Source organism: Aplidium turbinatum, chromosome 2 (genome assembly GCF_918807975.1).
Source record: "Aplidium turbinatum chromosome 2, kaAplTurb1.1, whole genome shotgun sequence".
NCBI classification, from domain to species: Eukaryota; Metazoa; Chordata; class Ascidiacea; order Aplousobranchia; family Polyclinidae; genus Aplidium; species Aplidium turbinatum.
Genome location: NC_137473.1, coordinates 38,731,956 through 38,748,872, shown reverse-complemented (window position 1 = coordinate 38,748,872; position 16,917 = coordinate 38,731,956). Strand labels below are relative to the sequence as shown.

General features: G+C 35.0%; 2 protein-coding genes across 2 annotated transcripts; one reads left to right on the top strand and one right to left on the bottom strand.

Annotated features, from left to right (window-relative positions):
• Window positions 1-784: 784 nt before the first annotated feature.
• On the top strand, window positions 785-4,699 carry LOC145765423 (actin-binding Rho-activating protein-like). Its single transcript, XM_082577245.1, has 3 exons — window positions 785-1,059; window positions 1,416-1,608; window positions 3,044-4,699. Exons 1-3 carry the CDS (start codon window positions 903-905, stop codon window positions 3,225-3,227), a joined length of 534 nt encoding a protein of 177 aa, XP_082433371.1. The 5' UTR covers window positions 785-902; the 3' UTR covers window positions 3,228-4,699.
• On the bottom strand, window positions 4,483-15,883 carry LOC145765422 (uncharacterized). The gene is made up of 11 exons (XM_082577244.1): window positions 15,516-15,883; window positions 14,352-14,553; window positions 13,695-13,814; window positions 13,102-13,273; window positions 12,406-12,561; window positions 11,066-11,236; window positions 10,170-10,286; window positions 6,775-6,924; window positions 5,896-6,154; window positions 5,402-5,510; window positions 4,483-4,622 (listed from the first exon to the last, which is right to left on the bottom strand). The coding sequence occupies exons 1-10, from the start codon at window positions 15,769-15,771 to the stop codon at window positions 5,416-5,418; spliced, it is 1,698 nt and encodes a 565-aa protein (XP_082433370.1). The 5' UTR covers window positions 15,772-15,883; the 3' UTR covers window positions 4,483-4,622; window positions 5,402-5,415.
• Between the last annotated feature and the right edge of the window lie 1,034 nt (window positions 15,884-16,917).

The following is a 16,917-nucleotide window of genomic DNA, read 5'->3' as shown; positions in this document are numbered from 1 at the left end:
TATGACAGAATTTTTTGTTTCAAACGTTTTTAACTTTTTAAAATTTTAAAGCAAGCACGTTAATCACTGAGTCATTTATTTATAAAAGTTGATTGTAAAATCGTATGCTGATACTGCTTTTTGTTGTTTGAAAATTGTATAAATTAATTGCAAACAGGCTGTAAAAAGACGTTTTAAAAACGAGAACTAAGAAAACGTTTTTGGCTACATCATGGATATAGACTACACTGTGAAGCTACGTTATTGTTTCCTGTCCATGGCGCAGCTAAACTATATTATGGTCGTTATCAACAGACGAACAATACGTTCGGATGATAATAAGTATTAAGTAGGTGGCTTTGAATTGCTTGGTAATTTATTTGGATTCCATTTTTGTGATAGAAATGTGTGGGGTGGTTTAAGTTTTAAATACTGCCGGTTGAATCAATTTTTTCCACCCCTTAGATTTTTTTAATTTACAGTGTATTGCATTTTTCCACTAAGAAAGGTATGACAGTTGAGGCAGCTTCAGATAATGCAGCAAACAAGAAACCAAAATCTAACATCACTCTAGGTCCAATAAACATAAATGCAGAAACTTTTTTTCGATGATTAGCTGGAAAGGCTAGGCTAGGTTGCATCGATTGCGCTCAAAGTACTATGACTGCATGCTGCAGTGGCTTTGCAGCTGCTGTGCTTGCCTGCGTCACGTACGCAAGGTTGTCTCTGACGTGCTTCGCAACGATTCCTAATTATATTTACAGAGAACAACAGTCAGTGACATAGGTGCAGGGCGCATCACTTTTCAAGTAGTTTAGGCTACAGCAGATTTCATATTTGTGTTCACTTTGATGCGACAACGACATGTGTTGGATACTGACGTGTGCATTGTAAGTTTGATAAAGTAAAGTGCAACTTTTAATATGAATCAAGAAGATGAAGCAGAAGGAATTTGTAGTTCTACTCGAGTTGCAGGAAGCGTTTCGTCCGGGGTTTCGTCACTGACGCAGAAGTGGAATGAGAAAGCGGACATATTTGTCGAACAGCAAAAAATAAACCCGTTTTCAGGAAGATATTCCGGTACGAACATTCTAGCTCGCGTCATCATAACTATTTTGTAAAAATATTTTTTCAGTCTTTCTAGTTTTAAGAATTAGTGTAACATGAACAAAAAACAAATAGTTGTAAACGAACAAGTAAATATTTGATACAAATAGTTAGCCGAATCAAGTAATGGGCTGTATTGTAGGCTAACTTGCAATAACTAAGTCAAATTACTACCGGTACGGAGAATAAAGAAATAAAAAAATTTTGCCCTATACCAAGAATCAAACCACAAAAATGTTTGTTAAAACGACTTAGCAATTCTGCTACCAGCAGTTTGTTTGTTCGTGATAGCGGTAAACTCCAGAAGTAAAAATGAGTGAATGTTTCAGATAGCCATCGAAAGCGTTGGATAAAGGGAACAGAAGAATATGCTCGTCCAGTTGGGAAAACCGCCGAAATAGGCCAAAGAGCCCATTGCCACATCAGCAAAGAGGTAGAGACACTTTGCTACATGATATCCAAGATTGGTAGAAAAAATGACAATGGACAAATCTTTGTGACATTTAGAGAACTTTTTGTAAGGTAACTGATTGAAGAGAGTTTTCTTGTTTACTTTGTCATTGACGTATTTTTATCACCGCGTATAAACTATAAAATAGATAACAACAAATCAGTGGAGCCCAAAAAGCTTTCCGGATACCAAATAAAAATATGTACTAATCCATGTTCAACCAGGTATTTCAAATAAAAAAATAAAAAGCTTTCTGCATGGAGCTCCTGGAAGATTTATTTTTTTATAATAATTCAATGATTCATCACTCTAAGTTTTTACATCAAATATAGTTACTAGGCCTACTCTCTAAAACCTCTACAACCTGTTTCACCCTAAAAGGAGGATCATCAGAACGTCTTTATTCAAATATAATTCTATTTGAATAAGAAACTTTTAGATAACCTTTTGGAATAAAAAGAACCTTTTAGGTAACCTTTTAGATTTAGATAGAATTCTATTTGAATAAGAACCTTCTGGTGATCTCCCTGTTAGGGTAAAACAGGCTGTAGAGCAGAGGTGGGCAAACTACGGCCCGCGGGCCGCATGCGGCCCACAACAACTTTCTGTACGGCCCGCGAAAACCTGAAGCAATTATATAAAAAAATAATCCTAAAATTGCTTGAAAATTTTAATTACTACAATGACTTAATTAAACTTTTTCTTTATAAATTTCGTCTTGATAGATAAATTATAGTCTTTTTGTCACATTGTAGTGGTTTGTTTCCCCAGCCACATAGTGATCTTGCATGAATGCATGGCTATTATTAGTGTCAAAGCAGCCATTGCTAAACAGTCGATGAGGCCTACGTCACAATCGAAGTTTCTGACTTCAGCCTGTCGCATCATGAAACTTTCTTTGTCGTTTTAGTCTTGGATCAAGGCCAAGACTCTTGGTGCTGGTAGAGAGAAAAGCGGCGATTGAGATAGTTTTTCTGATTATGTAAATTCGCTCACAGATGTATTCTGTTTAATTCGCTCAAAGTGCGTCTGGCGAAGTGTTATCTTGATGTGGGTTGTATTCAAATAAATAACTGAGACAAACATTTTTTTTAGATCTTTTATGTAATACATGTAGGCTATCTGTATATAAAATCTCCTTTTCTTTCGTCACTTTAAAAATAAATAAAAGCTTGTGTTTTGACTAGTTTAGATTTGATGTTTTGGTTTATAATCTTAATTGTACTATACTGCGGCCCTCGAACAAATTCAGATTCTGAATGCGGCCCTCGAGATAAAAAGTTTGCCCACCCCTGCTGTAGAGGCTTTAGAGAGTAGGCTAGTAACTATATTTGATGTAATTCGGTCTGCTTGGCTTTTAGCTTGGCATTGAGCACTTTTTGTAGTATTAATAGTATTTATTGCTTACTCTAAGATTTTATATATCATAACATTTTTTTTCTTTCTCCACTTTTGTGCCTTTACAGAAGATTGTCCAACCAAATTGATGTTGAATTCTATTTGCAGCTACACTAAAATCTCTAACACCGTGGTGGGATTGCTTATTCGAGCTCGAAAACACGGTTTAGTGGACTTTACAGGAGAAATGCTGTGGCAAAGAAGAGACGATGATGTCATCATAACTCTGTGCAACACCGTAACAGATGAAAAACCAATGAAATTTAAAAGTGAATTTTTAACAAAGAGCTGATGTTTGTGCAAAGTTACAGAATGTGCAAGTTCAACTTTGATTTAATTATAAAAATCCCTGATTTTTGCACTGTTGACATCGATTTTGGCTTGTTTTGTTAATGTGCAGCTTATCTGATCTTCGATACAATGGTATACTCTACATTTCTACAGTAAATTCATGCATAGATTAGGCTTCATTGTCGATATACTGTAAGTTAGTTAGGCCTTGTATGATGCACTAAGCCAAACAAACAAGCAAAGAATGAAAAATTTGACAAAGCTATGTTAAACTTATTTGCTTTGTATATGACACTTTCACACGTGAAGCACGTTGTCACCAGTTTTTAAAACTGTTTTCGCGTTGGTGAATTGTGTTGTTGTAACACTTGGTAGTGCAGTCCATGGACAGAGTAAAGTCAAATGATCATTAAAAGCTTGCCTGCTTTTTTCGTAATTTGGACAAATTGGTGTATTTTGATGATCCTATTGATGAAGAGTAGTAGCGTGTCGGTCATGACGGGATAATATTCTATTATAACTGGTCCAATTGGATCGTCGATAATTCGTGATTGAGAATTTTTTAGATTACAGTTCTTGATTATTTGATTGTAAAAAGGATGTTGTGATTTTAACTGAAGTGTGATTGGTTTTTGTTGGATAGGCTAATGTATTGTAGTGGTGTGTTACTTTGTGTATTGCCAAGGTCTTGAAGTCTTTGATTTAATTTTTTGCTGTTCTGGCATCCAAAGCTCGTAATATTACAATTATGACAAATGAGGTATCTACTTATTTGAAAAACTTTTTTTGATAGTTGCTGTTATGATTAATTAAATAACTTTGCTTTGCAAACACGTAAAAAAACATTTTTTTGCAGTGTTAACAATAAAATTTCAAAGCATTTTGCAATGTACGTTCTGCATTTCTTTTCTAGCAAGTGGCTAAGTTCCCTACAATTACTGCAAAACAATAAACCATGTTTTGAAGCTGCTGTTGGTGTTTACCTCAATTGTAGCCTAGTTATCAATCGTTGTAATATCAACCAAGTGCTGTTATCAACTGTTGTTAATTTGATTGGGCGGTTACCCAGATACCCAATGAAATTTGGATAACAGAATGTCCAATTCTTTTATGTTTTTTCGTTTATTTCATGCGCATTTTGATAGACACATCGACATTTGAAGAGATAGCCTACATCCACTGTATTTGAATATTTGGTTCTCAATGATGCTCAATTTGTTGTTAATAAAGCGCTGAAAATATTACATCAATAACAAGATGTCTTTACAAACACAGTTGCAAGATGATCAAGACGGTAGAAGAATGTTCCTTTCTTTCTTCTTGCAATCTTTAAACGTCGTCAAAGTCATTTTTTCTGTTGGTTGTTTGTTTCAGGAAAGAAAACTTTGCACAACATCTTAAAGCAAAAACAAATATTGCTAAATAACATGTATATTTATGCTTATTTTTGTAAAAATATATGATGAAATGCAATTTTTTTATGCAGGCGGTATTGATGGCTAGCGTGGAGGCTACACATCAGCGACAGCACGGTTAGCGAAACGCAATGTTCACTGTTTTGTAATGGCTGAAAAGAAATCAGCCTTGTGCCGACGCCAGGAAGGTCGCTCCTTTTAACAATTTTCTGTAGGTGCAGATTAAGATACTATTGAGGAAAGCAAGGGAGCCAACTTACATGACCATATTCAAGCACATCTCTAACCTAAATGCCTTGCCCAAGGCACTAATGTGTGCTCTCGATAGGTGAGAAACCATTTTTCAGAACGTATAGTCTCATTATTTAGCGGTCTCATTATTCACCCACTGCCAAAGACATTCTTTTTTAAACAGCTAATGCAATAGCAAAGAAAGTATTTGGTAGATAGGAAGTGCATAAAAAATCTTTTTTCAGCAAAGTGAAACGAAATTCACACACTGTGAATGAAGATTAGCTCGAAAGAAAATTATTTTAGTACCAAATGAGAAACTTATTCGGTGAGGAAAAAGTTGACTCATTTGAAATATCTTGCTTTGAACACTCCTGCTAATTAGAAAACTACATTACCAGCTTGCTGGTTTTTTTTTGCTTCACTCTGGTTATCCTGTTTAATTTTTAGTTTGATCTTGTTATTTGTAAACTACATTAATTTGAAAAAGTATCTGTAGGTTTAATTTACGTAAGATTTTATTTTTTACCTGTAACTTCGCTCCTAGTTTCTGGTTTGCTTTCTCTTTGCTGGAATTTCGCAGGACTTTTCGGAACAACTATCTGCTTTTCTTTTTTTAGTTTCTATTTGAACTTTTTCTAAACAGTTATAAGGTAAAGTGCTTAGAGTCTGCTTAGCATTGAAAAGTGAGGATCATCATCCTTGAACGAAAGGATTTCCACAATTGCATGTTGCATTCCTACCCAGACCAACTTATACATATTTTAGCTTGGGTTTGGTTTGCTAAGTTATTAGCTCTTATCACTTGCATAGCTCTGCAAGCACCTTTCCTTTTCAACAATCGATATTTAGTTGATTTGACAAGAGGTAATTATAAATATGGGTGATGAAGGTGCGAATATGGGTTTAGGCAAAAGGCTGACTACACAATACAGTAATTCGGATTTGGGGTATGCTTTCCTTCAACTGAGAATTAAATGTCAACAATGAAAAATGTATTTTGATAGTTGCTGCAAACTTTACCTGAATCAACATTGCTTTTGTGCATCACAATCTCAGAAAGATTAGGCGCTATTAGTGGAGGACATGTTTGGGAATTTTGACTCGGAAGAATATGCTCAAACAAAGATAAGGGAAATTGGTTGGGTTCATTGGCTAAAACATATTCCAACGTCTCTTCCGTTCGGTTGGTGAGAGCAGGGCCGGCAAGGTGATTTCTAGATTGTTCCATTTCTTTGATGCAACTTCGTAATCGATCTAACTCACGATTTTGTTCAAGAACCTAATAGTAAAATGATAAATTCAAATCCGTTGTTTAGTTATCGACAACTTTATTCCTGCAATTTTGTAAGCTTATTGTTAGTTAGATAGGCTTTCAAAGTCGTTTATATAAAATTCACCCAAAATCTGATTTACACAAGTAGCCTAATATTTCTGAATTACTAGTTTAGTACACCAAGATTTCATTGAAATACTGTAATTAAACAAACTCCGAAAATAAACAATATTTTTTGTTGCTTGGGATATCTGCACAACATTATAAACTTTTTTTAAAGCCTACGAGGTGAGACCTTCAATAAAAAACTTTCGTGTCGGAAGGAAAAAAGTATTTCTTTGTAAATTGATTTAATGCAGATCGAGAGACGAAATCGACAAAAATGTGAACAACACACTAGTACATAAAAACACACGATGGACTGAATTGGCAAGAAAAGGGGAAGGCCTTGCCTCAGCAGTGGGCTACCACATATACTGAAAATTATGATGATGTGAACGTTTCTAAATGTTGTTGTCCAATTAAAAATGTTTCAACTGGCAATTCGAGAAAAAAAACATACGCATTGCTTGTGAGAATTGGTACATCTCAATACGTCTTTATAAACTCACTCAGGTTCAACTTACATGGGCAGACATTTCTTTGATTGTTTTGTCATCTTCACAGTCTGCGATTTCTTTTTCTTCTGTCACGCTTATTAATATTTCTATTTTGCTTGAGTTGTGTATAGCTTCAGGACATTCACAGAAAGTTTGAGAAAAGGCTTTTTGTGACAACTGCAATATAGAATACTTCCTGTAAGATTGTAAGGTATAGTTTTACAATAGGCAACACTTTAATTAGTCAAAAAAATTTTAATTAAAAAGTGGGAAATCTTTTCTAAAATATTAATATAGCCTTAAACTAGGTTTTTCATATTTTACAGCAGTAACTCTTAATCTACAGTAGACACTGAAATTTCTAGCTAAGTTATGAAAATTTCTTTCAGTTCTTTACAGAAAGTTGAATTGTTAACATGAAGAGAAGCGAAAAGAATTTAATTCGGCTGCAACAGATTTAGTTCAGTTGTTTTAATAAGTTTTATTTCAACTTGGCCTTGAATGGTAAACGGAGGCGGCTTAGCATGAAAAAGGAGCAAATACTGTAGGTTACACAAAAAAAAGAAATCCGCCCAAATGAAATGTTTTAGGCCTTTGACTAGCCTACACTAAAGATATTGACGTGTTCAACAATAAAACACGCGGTATTTAGTCTCTAAGAGACTACTTCTTCCCTTTTGTCATGTCATCGGTTGGTACATTTACTGTACCGTACTATAGTCTTATTCACATTAGGCTGGCGCAAAATCTCGAAAAAATTTTTTTTTTCTTTTAAATTTTTCGTCAGTTTGGAATATTGTTCCTTTTGGTAAATGTATCTCCTACACCAAATTTCACAAAAAAATATTAACGTTTGACCCTGGTTCACCTGGTTTGAATTTTTTCAATATATCGAATTTTCGCTTATCCCTGAAACTGCTCACCCGCTATCTTCTAATGCACTCTAGCATCTTAATGGACACAATAAGAGGCAGTAACACAAACTTGTAGCAAGCAAAGTGGTTTAATTAGCAACTCCATGAACACTGACACGTGTATTACTCTCAAAATGTCGAATTCTACCTCATTTCAGACATGATTTTCTTTGTGCACTCTTCACCGTAGTAAATATCTACTGCTTTCAGTTTCTTGAATCATTTGACGATGTTTATCGATTTTCACAGGCCAACAAAACTTTTTTTATATAAAGGCAGTCATTTTAAGGTCATTTTAATGTATTTCGAGGCCCCTGATTCTGAAAATGCACTAAGTTTTCTCGAATTGGCTCTAGTTTTTGAGTTACATTAAAAATATTTTTTCGTAATTTTGAGCCCCTATAGATTTAACGTTGTGTCGTTTACTACATAGACAAAACTGGAAGTAATCCCAGGCACATTTCTGAGTTGTATAAACGCTATTTGGAACCAATCACGTTAATTACAACCCAAACAAACAGCTATTTAACGTTTACTGGCCTAGTAACAATCAAAATATGATGTGAAGTAAGCCTGAGGATACAAGATGTAGAATATATAACTTGCGTTTTGCATTAATATATTTCTTGACTTCAACAGTCTCAACCTCACTAAGTAAGCTACCAAGTATAAACAAAATGCATACATTGTTTTGCTTAACAAACTAGACAAATAAGCAAAACAAAGCTATCGATGAAGAAACGCAACTCATTATTATGATTGGCTTACTGAGCAACACCGATCAAGGTACGAAGGCCATTTATATAATTACAGAATACAAAGTTATGTTATTCAGTAAAGTAGCTGCTTAGAATTTTATCCTTGCTGCGGAAGAACGTAATCTTGGAGTCAAGAATGCCATGTTGATCGAGATGCAAGATTCCAGCTGCCACTTTTGATAACTAAATATTTAACTACTACAGTAGGTGGTAGAAATGGTTTTGAGAAAAAAAACTTGACCTTGCTCCAAAACATTACTGAAGGTATTGAGGTTACTCTCAGTCATGCCCGTTTTCCTATTGTTTCAAGCAAATCACTACTTGAAACTAGAGAGGGCAAACAAAAAACAGAAATAGCAACGTCCATGCAATGACTGCCTTGCACACTCCATGTAAACATGATGTTCCAACTTCCTTCGAACATCCTCACCGTGCAGAAGTATCAATTTTCATGGTGATTCCACGGCTCTCTTTATGCCATGGCACTCTGAACTTCTTAGCCTTGAGCCCAGAAACGGGGTTGAGTGCAATGTTTGCATACTTTATAGGAGGAACCCAGGACTTATCTTGATCACCCAGCTTCATGTCAAAGTAATAATAATGCTTGTTTTTATATAGCGCTGTATCTATCGCAGAATGCGTTGCTCCTCTGCGTTGCCTCATGCAGCAAAATATATCTGGGTTGTTTGTACAGCATCCTACTTGTCCAAGGCATATTTTATTAGCCTATATGCCATTTATTTAGTCTATAGACCAGAAAAAACTGCTTGCAGCAAAGACTTGGCCTTAGCAAAGGCTTAGAATAAAATTTCATTTGTACAGTATCCATTTCAGTAGGCCTACCTATTCAATATAAAGCTGCATTCATAAACACATGACTTTCGGGATATTTTTCTCGTGATGTAGGCCTACTGATTCACAACTGTTTTCGTTGAATATTTATGTCTCCCTTACGTCAAACACAGTTCATTTCAACCTTTGCTTGCGTTTTGAACTTTTGTGGAACATGAACCAATTGAACTAGACAAGTGCAATTATGACATCATAATGGTAAACAGGGCTGAAAATAAGTAATTTGCTAAATGAAAGCTTTTGAGAAACGATTTCAAAAATATTTTCTTTGTCGAATATCTCGAAAACTAGAGCCAATTCGAAAAAACTAAGTGCATTTTCGGAATCAGGGACCCTGAAATACTCTTTAATGACTCTCATCTTTTGTGCCAAAATTTTTTTGTTGGTCTATGTTATAAATTCACTGACTGCGAAAAGGCTGCAAAATCAACTAAAATGACACTAAAAGCATGCACTATTAGTGACTCTCAGACTTGGAGTAGGGTGAAGATGTTCCACGTGGAAGTCAACAGAAGAAGTGACGTCAAAATCACGTGCTCAACTTTTGAGAAATCCCCTCTTCAGATACTGCTAAACCACTTCGAAATTTACTAATTTTTCAGAAAAATTCAGAATTTCCCCTTGGGTGAACCAGGGTCAAAGGTCAAAACCCAACAAAAATTTTTGGTTTGCAAATATCAGTGAGCAAAATGGAACATTATTCCAAACTGACTAAAATTTTAAAGAACATCCAGGAAAATGAGCCACCCTAATTCACATACCTATTCATTATTCTTTTCATCGTATGGCATGTCTGGCGCAATTAATAATTATGCAGTAGGCTTAGGCAACTCAGACAAATAAAAAAAAGTGTAAATGTTAGAATGTTTGATGATACCAGTAGGCTAACAATACAAACCCGGATGGTATCATTCATTCTTTGAGAATTTTCACTTGATGGCAGAGGCACTTTATCTTGTAGAATAGTTGTAGGCGATTTTGTTTCAGGAACAAAAAAAAAGTTTGCTTCTTTTATCTAAAAGATAGGAAAAGTTAAAAATGCATTCTAGAAGGACTTTTTTTTAGAATGTTTTCAAAAGTAGCGCTACTGTAAGTTATAGATCAGTATCAGTGGGCTAAGTTTTATTTTAGTAGGCCTACATCAGATATGCAACCGAGTTTTCAACTATTAACTTGATTTAGAATTGAACCATTATCGCTTGATATTTTCATGTGTAGTTTTAATAACCCAGTGTTAGTTTATTGAGTTATTTGTGTAAAAAATATCAGATTTGTATGGCAATTCCAGTTGGCTGACATTTTTCCATCCTTTTGAAATTTACCTCAAACGCAGCCGTGTGGTTTGCCTTGAAGCTTCGAGTCTTAGTTGGTTCTGTTTTGATTGCATTGTCACCTTGAGTTTTATTAGATGCTCTACTGTTTTTTATTTCTTAGTTTTTTAATTTAGTTTTACTTAGTCCACGGAACACTACTGTAGTGTTCCGCAAGAAATTTATTATTTTGACTACTGTTCCATGGAACGCCAGTCGAAAATTAGAATCACAAGAAAATCGCATGTGTCTTTCTGCAATCTCTTCCCAAATAACAACTATATGTTCTTATCCAAACAATCCCAGATATCGCACTGGAAGTGAATAAAACTAAAAGTGATTAAATCGTTGATTTGTTGTTTATTTTATTGCATCAATACTATTTCGCTTGGTCTTTCGCAAGATCATTGTAATGCATTAAGTGTTCTGTGGCTCAAAAAGATTGAACAACACTGGACTAAACATTTAACTTATCTCACACTACCTTAGGAAGAACGTCTTTAATTCCTTCCACTTTTATGCTGGGTTGACGATGCTGATTGACGTGACGTAACACATCCTCGTCTTGTAGCAACTCAAGGATACATTCAAATTGAGAATTCATCTTTTCATTTGTTAACTTGAATAGGGCATTGCCGTTTATCGAATCCTTTAGCTGAAAAAGCATTTGCACTGCAGTTGATACAGTGCAAATTGTACTTTTGATACACAAGTATTAGTGCTTTTATTTAATTTTTTTATCAATTTATTATAATTAGTTAATGCTTTGCCTTTAGTTAACGCATTTGTTTGTTTTTATTACTTGGTTTTGCACTGTATTCTGATTTTGTTTTACGATAAGAAGCCTTATTTTTGAAAGACATTGAGCAGCCCAGAAATGTAAATCGAAATATTGGTTGGATCTGATTTACGCACACAGGCCTGGGAAGTCAAACGTTACTAAATGCCCAATATTCAATATGACTTGATGGAATATTATTATGACACTCTTTTTACTTGAATAGCCTTGTATTTGCCAAGTAAATCTAAGAGATAAAAGCTATAGACTATCAATATCTTTTTTATCTGATTCGACTCCCGGCTTCAGCTGGTTGTTGAAAACACCGCTCACCTCTACCTGGGGTGTTATAAATTAGGTGGGCATAATTGCTGCAGGGAAGGCGGCCGAGAGAAAGGAACTGGCCACCCTACTCTCCTTAGTGCCGAAGGCTTAGTACAATGAGAACTTTGAATCTTCTCATACCCAACACTTGAATCAAGTATGGGACCACCTTTACCTTTAATGCATAATTTAATTTGTTCATGGTTTCGTTTGAACGAGATGGCTAAAAAGCTGCTTTCACTGTGGCGAAAGCCTTGTCAGTAAGTTATATTATAGGTTACCCAACCTCGTTTTGTCGTCCTAAGCTGTTTTTGTAAATTCTGTTTAATGGAATTGTTTCAGATTTCACGCACTTTTGTATTTACCGATTAGCTTACATTGTTCGAAAATATTAAGCTACTTTGTGCAATAACAATCATGTTCCATCTTTCAATTGCACTAAAATTCTACTCTTTTGTGTTGACAAATGTTTTTTAATGTGTTTTGTATTGTCAATTTTTAAATAATCACTGAAAAACAAGCAATGCTTTTATTGACCTACTGATGGTGGTATCACTGTTTCACAGATCAGAATGTCCGTGGTTTGTTAGCCAATCTGCTTAGATAGAATTATTTCCTCAACTTGATGACTCATTGTTAACTCATGCTGATAAAACTTCATGCTTCGATATCATTGTTTCTGATTTGATTTACACAGTTTAATTAATCGAAGATAAACTTACCTCGCACAACGTCTTCTCCATCTTCCCCAAACTCTCAGCGGCAAAATCTTTGGACGTGAAGTTGCAATTGCAAATAAACTCTAGTAGAAGAGTCAGTTCAAGCTCAGAAGCATCATTTCTAGACTTCATGAAATGGTCTTCCTCATGCATGAACACCTGGAGTTTAAAAAGGTAAATGTTTGTCTTTCAAATCTTCTAATGTAAAGTTTAACATGACTACCAACATGGCCATCAATTCAACATATCACTCTGGTAAGAATTACCATTTCATACCATTCTAAAATCTCAATCCATAAGTGCTCAGGTTTGTTTTCAAAGCAATGGCAAGACTAACCAATGATGGCTCAATACTCGCCGAGTGAGTTGAGCAGTGTTGAGCGTACGCTAACCATCTGTGTATCGTACGGTCCGTTCGGTATCCAAAAAAAGATACAAAACTGTCAACATTTAACATAAGAAAAATCTTTTTAGAAGAAGTACAGAAAAATATTTCCTTTACCGATTAACAACCAGTCTGTAATGCACCAACCAAATTACAAGGCGATTTATGCCGTCAATCTTCAGTACTAACGAAATATTTAGGAAATGGCAACTATTAGAGACTATGGCACTGCAAGGTATTGCTGAGATAGCTTAAAGATTGGTCTTTCAAATCAAACGATGGAAGTAAAACTGCTGACAGAAAAGACTACAAACCTTTGCTATTTCCCAAGCTCCTGTATCGGTCGGCCATTTTCTGACATCGCTCCACGTTTTTATTTGCTGAATTGATGGAGTACATCGGTTGCCTGCATTTACATGTAATTCTTTGACGTACTTTATCCATTTGTGCACGACTGTTGATACACTGGTACCAAACGTTCCGTTTCTACAAATTAAACACTTTAAATTAAAAAGCTTGCAGCTTAGAATCTTGGCTAAGTGCATGGACTAACATGCAAACTAATACATCTTCAAAAACTTTCAACAATCTGTTGTCTACATTAGAGATTTTGATGTTTGGTTGTGGCTTGCAAGTTTGGGTTGAAGACATTGCTCCGTAATATAGTGAGTCATGGTTGAAGAGCATATCACAGCATAAGCAGTCGTTCCACCTATTCTTAACAAGATCAAAAAAGCTGAGTTGTGTGTGCTCTTATTGACAGAACAATGAAAATGACCACTCAGGTCGTCATATAGAGCAATCTTAGTAAAACATTCACTGATCTATGACTGTGAAAGCCCCTCGGTATCATAGTACGAAAATATTTATTCATAACAGCCAGCACAATCCTTATGGTTTTTCTCACATGCATTCATCTACGTCTTTCTGAGTAAATTCTTCTTTCATCACGTCGTTGTGTGGTCCTTGACTATGTATCTGGGCAACAATCTGATTCACATAAGGTGATAGAAGATCCCGGGCCAACCTTTTAAAGCAGAATAAATGTTAAATCTCGTTACTGTTTTATTTCAGATTGTAGCCTGTTGCTGATAATGTTACTTTTAAGCCAATTGATTAATGGTGTTCAAATACATGTAGGCCTACTGCACGGCATTGTGGTCTAGAGATAATTTCTTTATTATTATAATATCTTTATGACAACCTTGCCCCAACGGGGTGTTTAGTCTAATAAAACTGTCTGAAAAATACAAAGCAAACAATTTTGTGCAATAATTATGTAACGAAAGAGTTTCGCAAATCCATTATCTTATTGCTGAGTGTGGAGTTGTATTATTTTTATTTTGTAAGGCTGAGCGAACAAAGAACAAATTATTATACCATAACCTATAACTTCTTCGTGAAGTTAAGTATATTTTTTGAGAGTAATATAAGATTTGCAGCTCTTGACACAGAAACAAGCTTAAAATTAAATAACATTCACCCAAAGAAAGGGGCGACTGATTATTAGCCTTCAAAGCAGTCGTTGACTTTTAATTTTAAGTAGCCCCTATGTTTCACTGACCGTGATGCCAGGTCCATTTTCAACTTGTTGTTAAACTCGTTGTCGCAAACCATCTTGTTGCTGGTCAACGTATGTGTACAGTTTTCAGAAACTTCTGGATAGCCAAAAGAGGCTTCAATGTTAGTTCGATTTTCTTGACAATTGAGACTATCACAACTGTCACACCAAAGCTTACTTTTGCTGTCATCGCTTGTTTCAGACTCTGCAACATAATTCAAGCAAGTTTCAATCGAGCACCTTGGAAAGAGCGTCAGCATCTGTTTTAGAAGCTTTTTATACAATTATGCTTAATTTTGGATTGTTTTGACATTAGTGCCAAACAAAGCTATCATTGAAAGACAATTAAAATATTTCGTTTTGTTTCAAAACAATATTCTTTCTCTTGGTTTTGTTTGATGGTGAACTTAGTTTCTTAAGAATGCCTTTTTGTTTCGTTTGAGATTATAAAGTATCATTTTTTATTAACTAAAATCAGAAGCAAAATTTTAGCACCTCTACATCCAGGCAACACATTACATTTTAAAGTGGGTGGATATCTTAATTGACATAATAATTGACGATTATTTTAAATAGTTGACAATTATTATTTAGCCTTATTCTGTAAGAGTTAAAAAGTACTTTAATATCGTGATGTTTCAAAATTCAAATAAAACGAAACTTCGCTGCAAAGTAAAAGTGCTTTGAGTGTGTTTTGAATTTTTTTCTTTAGGTTTTGTTTTATTTTGAGTGGTTGTTATAAAGAACCCTATACTTTTGTCTGCACTCTTCATTATTTTGAGCTGCCCTTGACAATTAAATTTGCCAATCCCGCAGATACGTATTATTTTCTGAATCAATAAGGACAGAAGTTCCCTTGCAAAATTGGATGTTCCTGATTCTACTTCGATTAAATTTGTACAATTCTATATACAATTTCTAATCTTATTCAAATTTACACATTATAGGCTTTTTTGTTCCATCGCAAGCCATATTTTTTCATATAATCTAACATGAACGACATTTTGTCGGAATTGTTCCTATCTCAGAAAGCACCTCCATCAGAGTCCCGCATTGCAACTATACTCCGTTTTTTTTTCAATTAATTGAAGTTAGCTGCTTTTTCAATAGTCGCGGTGTCAAAGATTTCAATAACTTAGGCCAATTAAAATACCGTCTTCCACTTACCGTCAGTGTGCTTTTCAATGAGAAAATCTTCATCTACAAAGCCTTCGTCTGAAATTCGCTCTATGCTAGTATCTACTGTTAACGCTTCTGTTGATGAACAATCTGACGTGTTTGAAGTCAGTGCTCTAGTTTTTAGAACTTTCTCAGAAAAAGTTAGAGCTGTTCTTGCGCTTGTTCCGAGGCATCGTGCAGACACGCTTAAGCATTGATAGCCTTTTTTGAGGCCCTTCATAAGGTTATTATACATTATTAACATTTGTTATTTACACAGTTAATTGCAGTACATAATTTAGTTAAAAATTTACCCTGCTTATCATTTTTCATCTGTTTCTACTCGACCTAAAGTGCGCTTCTAATTAATTCCCTAAAAAAACGTTACGATATTTACATGAAACAATTAAAACTGTTTTATTTTATGGTATTACGTCATAATTATACATGTGATGTCATAAGTTGTTACAATACAGTTATTTTTTGCAAACAATAAATACTTCTGCATAATAAACCCAGAAGAATGACCAGTAATGACCACTCGATTTGTGCCTCGACTCTTTCTTAAAGCTCTTGATAAACCCAAAGATTATAAACAGTTATGTGAGAATCGTGTGCGAATGTAAACGACATGAATCATAAAGTGTATAATTTTAAACTAGAAACTTTATTTTTTGATTGAAACGCATGAATTACAAAAACTTTAGAAATTAGGTAGGCTACCGGTACCGTAGATGAAATTCATTAATTACTCTGTTTGGCCACCAACTGAATTTTTATCTTGTGCGGTCAAACTTTAACACTGTACGCTATTTTTCGTCAATCTTGTTTGATTTGAAGCTGAGAAATGGCCAGTTGCCGAATAGCTACACTGCCTATCTTTGTCATAACTAAATCCGTGTCGGTTTCTTGGATTCAAAAAGCAATGAGAGAGACATTGACCAGCAGTTAGCCACCAAGCTGGTCGATGTATCAGTTAACATTTCTATAACTTATATTTTAAATGTCTGGCTCTGGCAACTTAAAAGCAGTTTTTTTCTTTGCTGGGAAGCATGTTGAAATCGAACATAGGGAAGAGCGTAGACAGCACAAACTTTCGGGGAGGGGCAAATAAGTATTTTTGCACATGTGAGTTAGTCCAGAAACGAATCACCGAAGGCGGAGCACTCAGAGAAGCGTCTGAAGGACTTCCTTCACAAAATTTTGAAAAATAAACCTTAAAGTTGTGTATTCTCAGAGTACTTTCAGCCTAAATCAATAATAAAACTTTATGAAATGATGTGGTAACATAGTTTGAAATTTTATTTAAAATATTTCGGGGCAGCGCAATTCCCCCCTTCCCACCTTGACTACCCTGAACATAGGCTATTGGGCATAGCATGCTTCTTTCATTTTATGGTAAGCCTGCTAA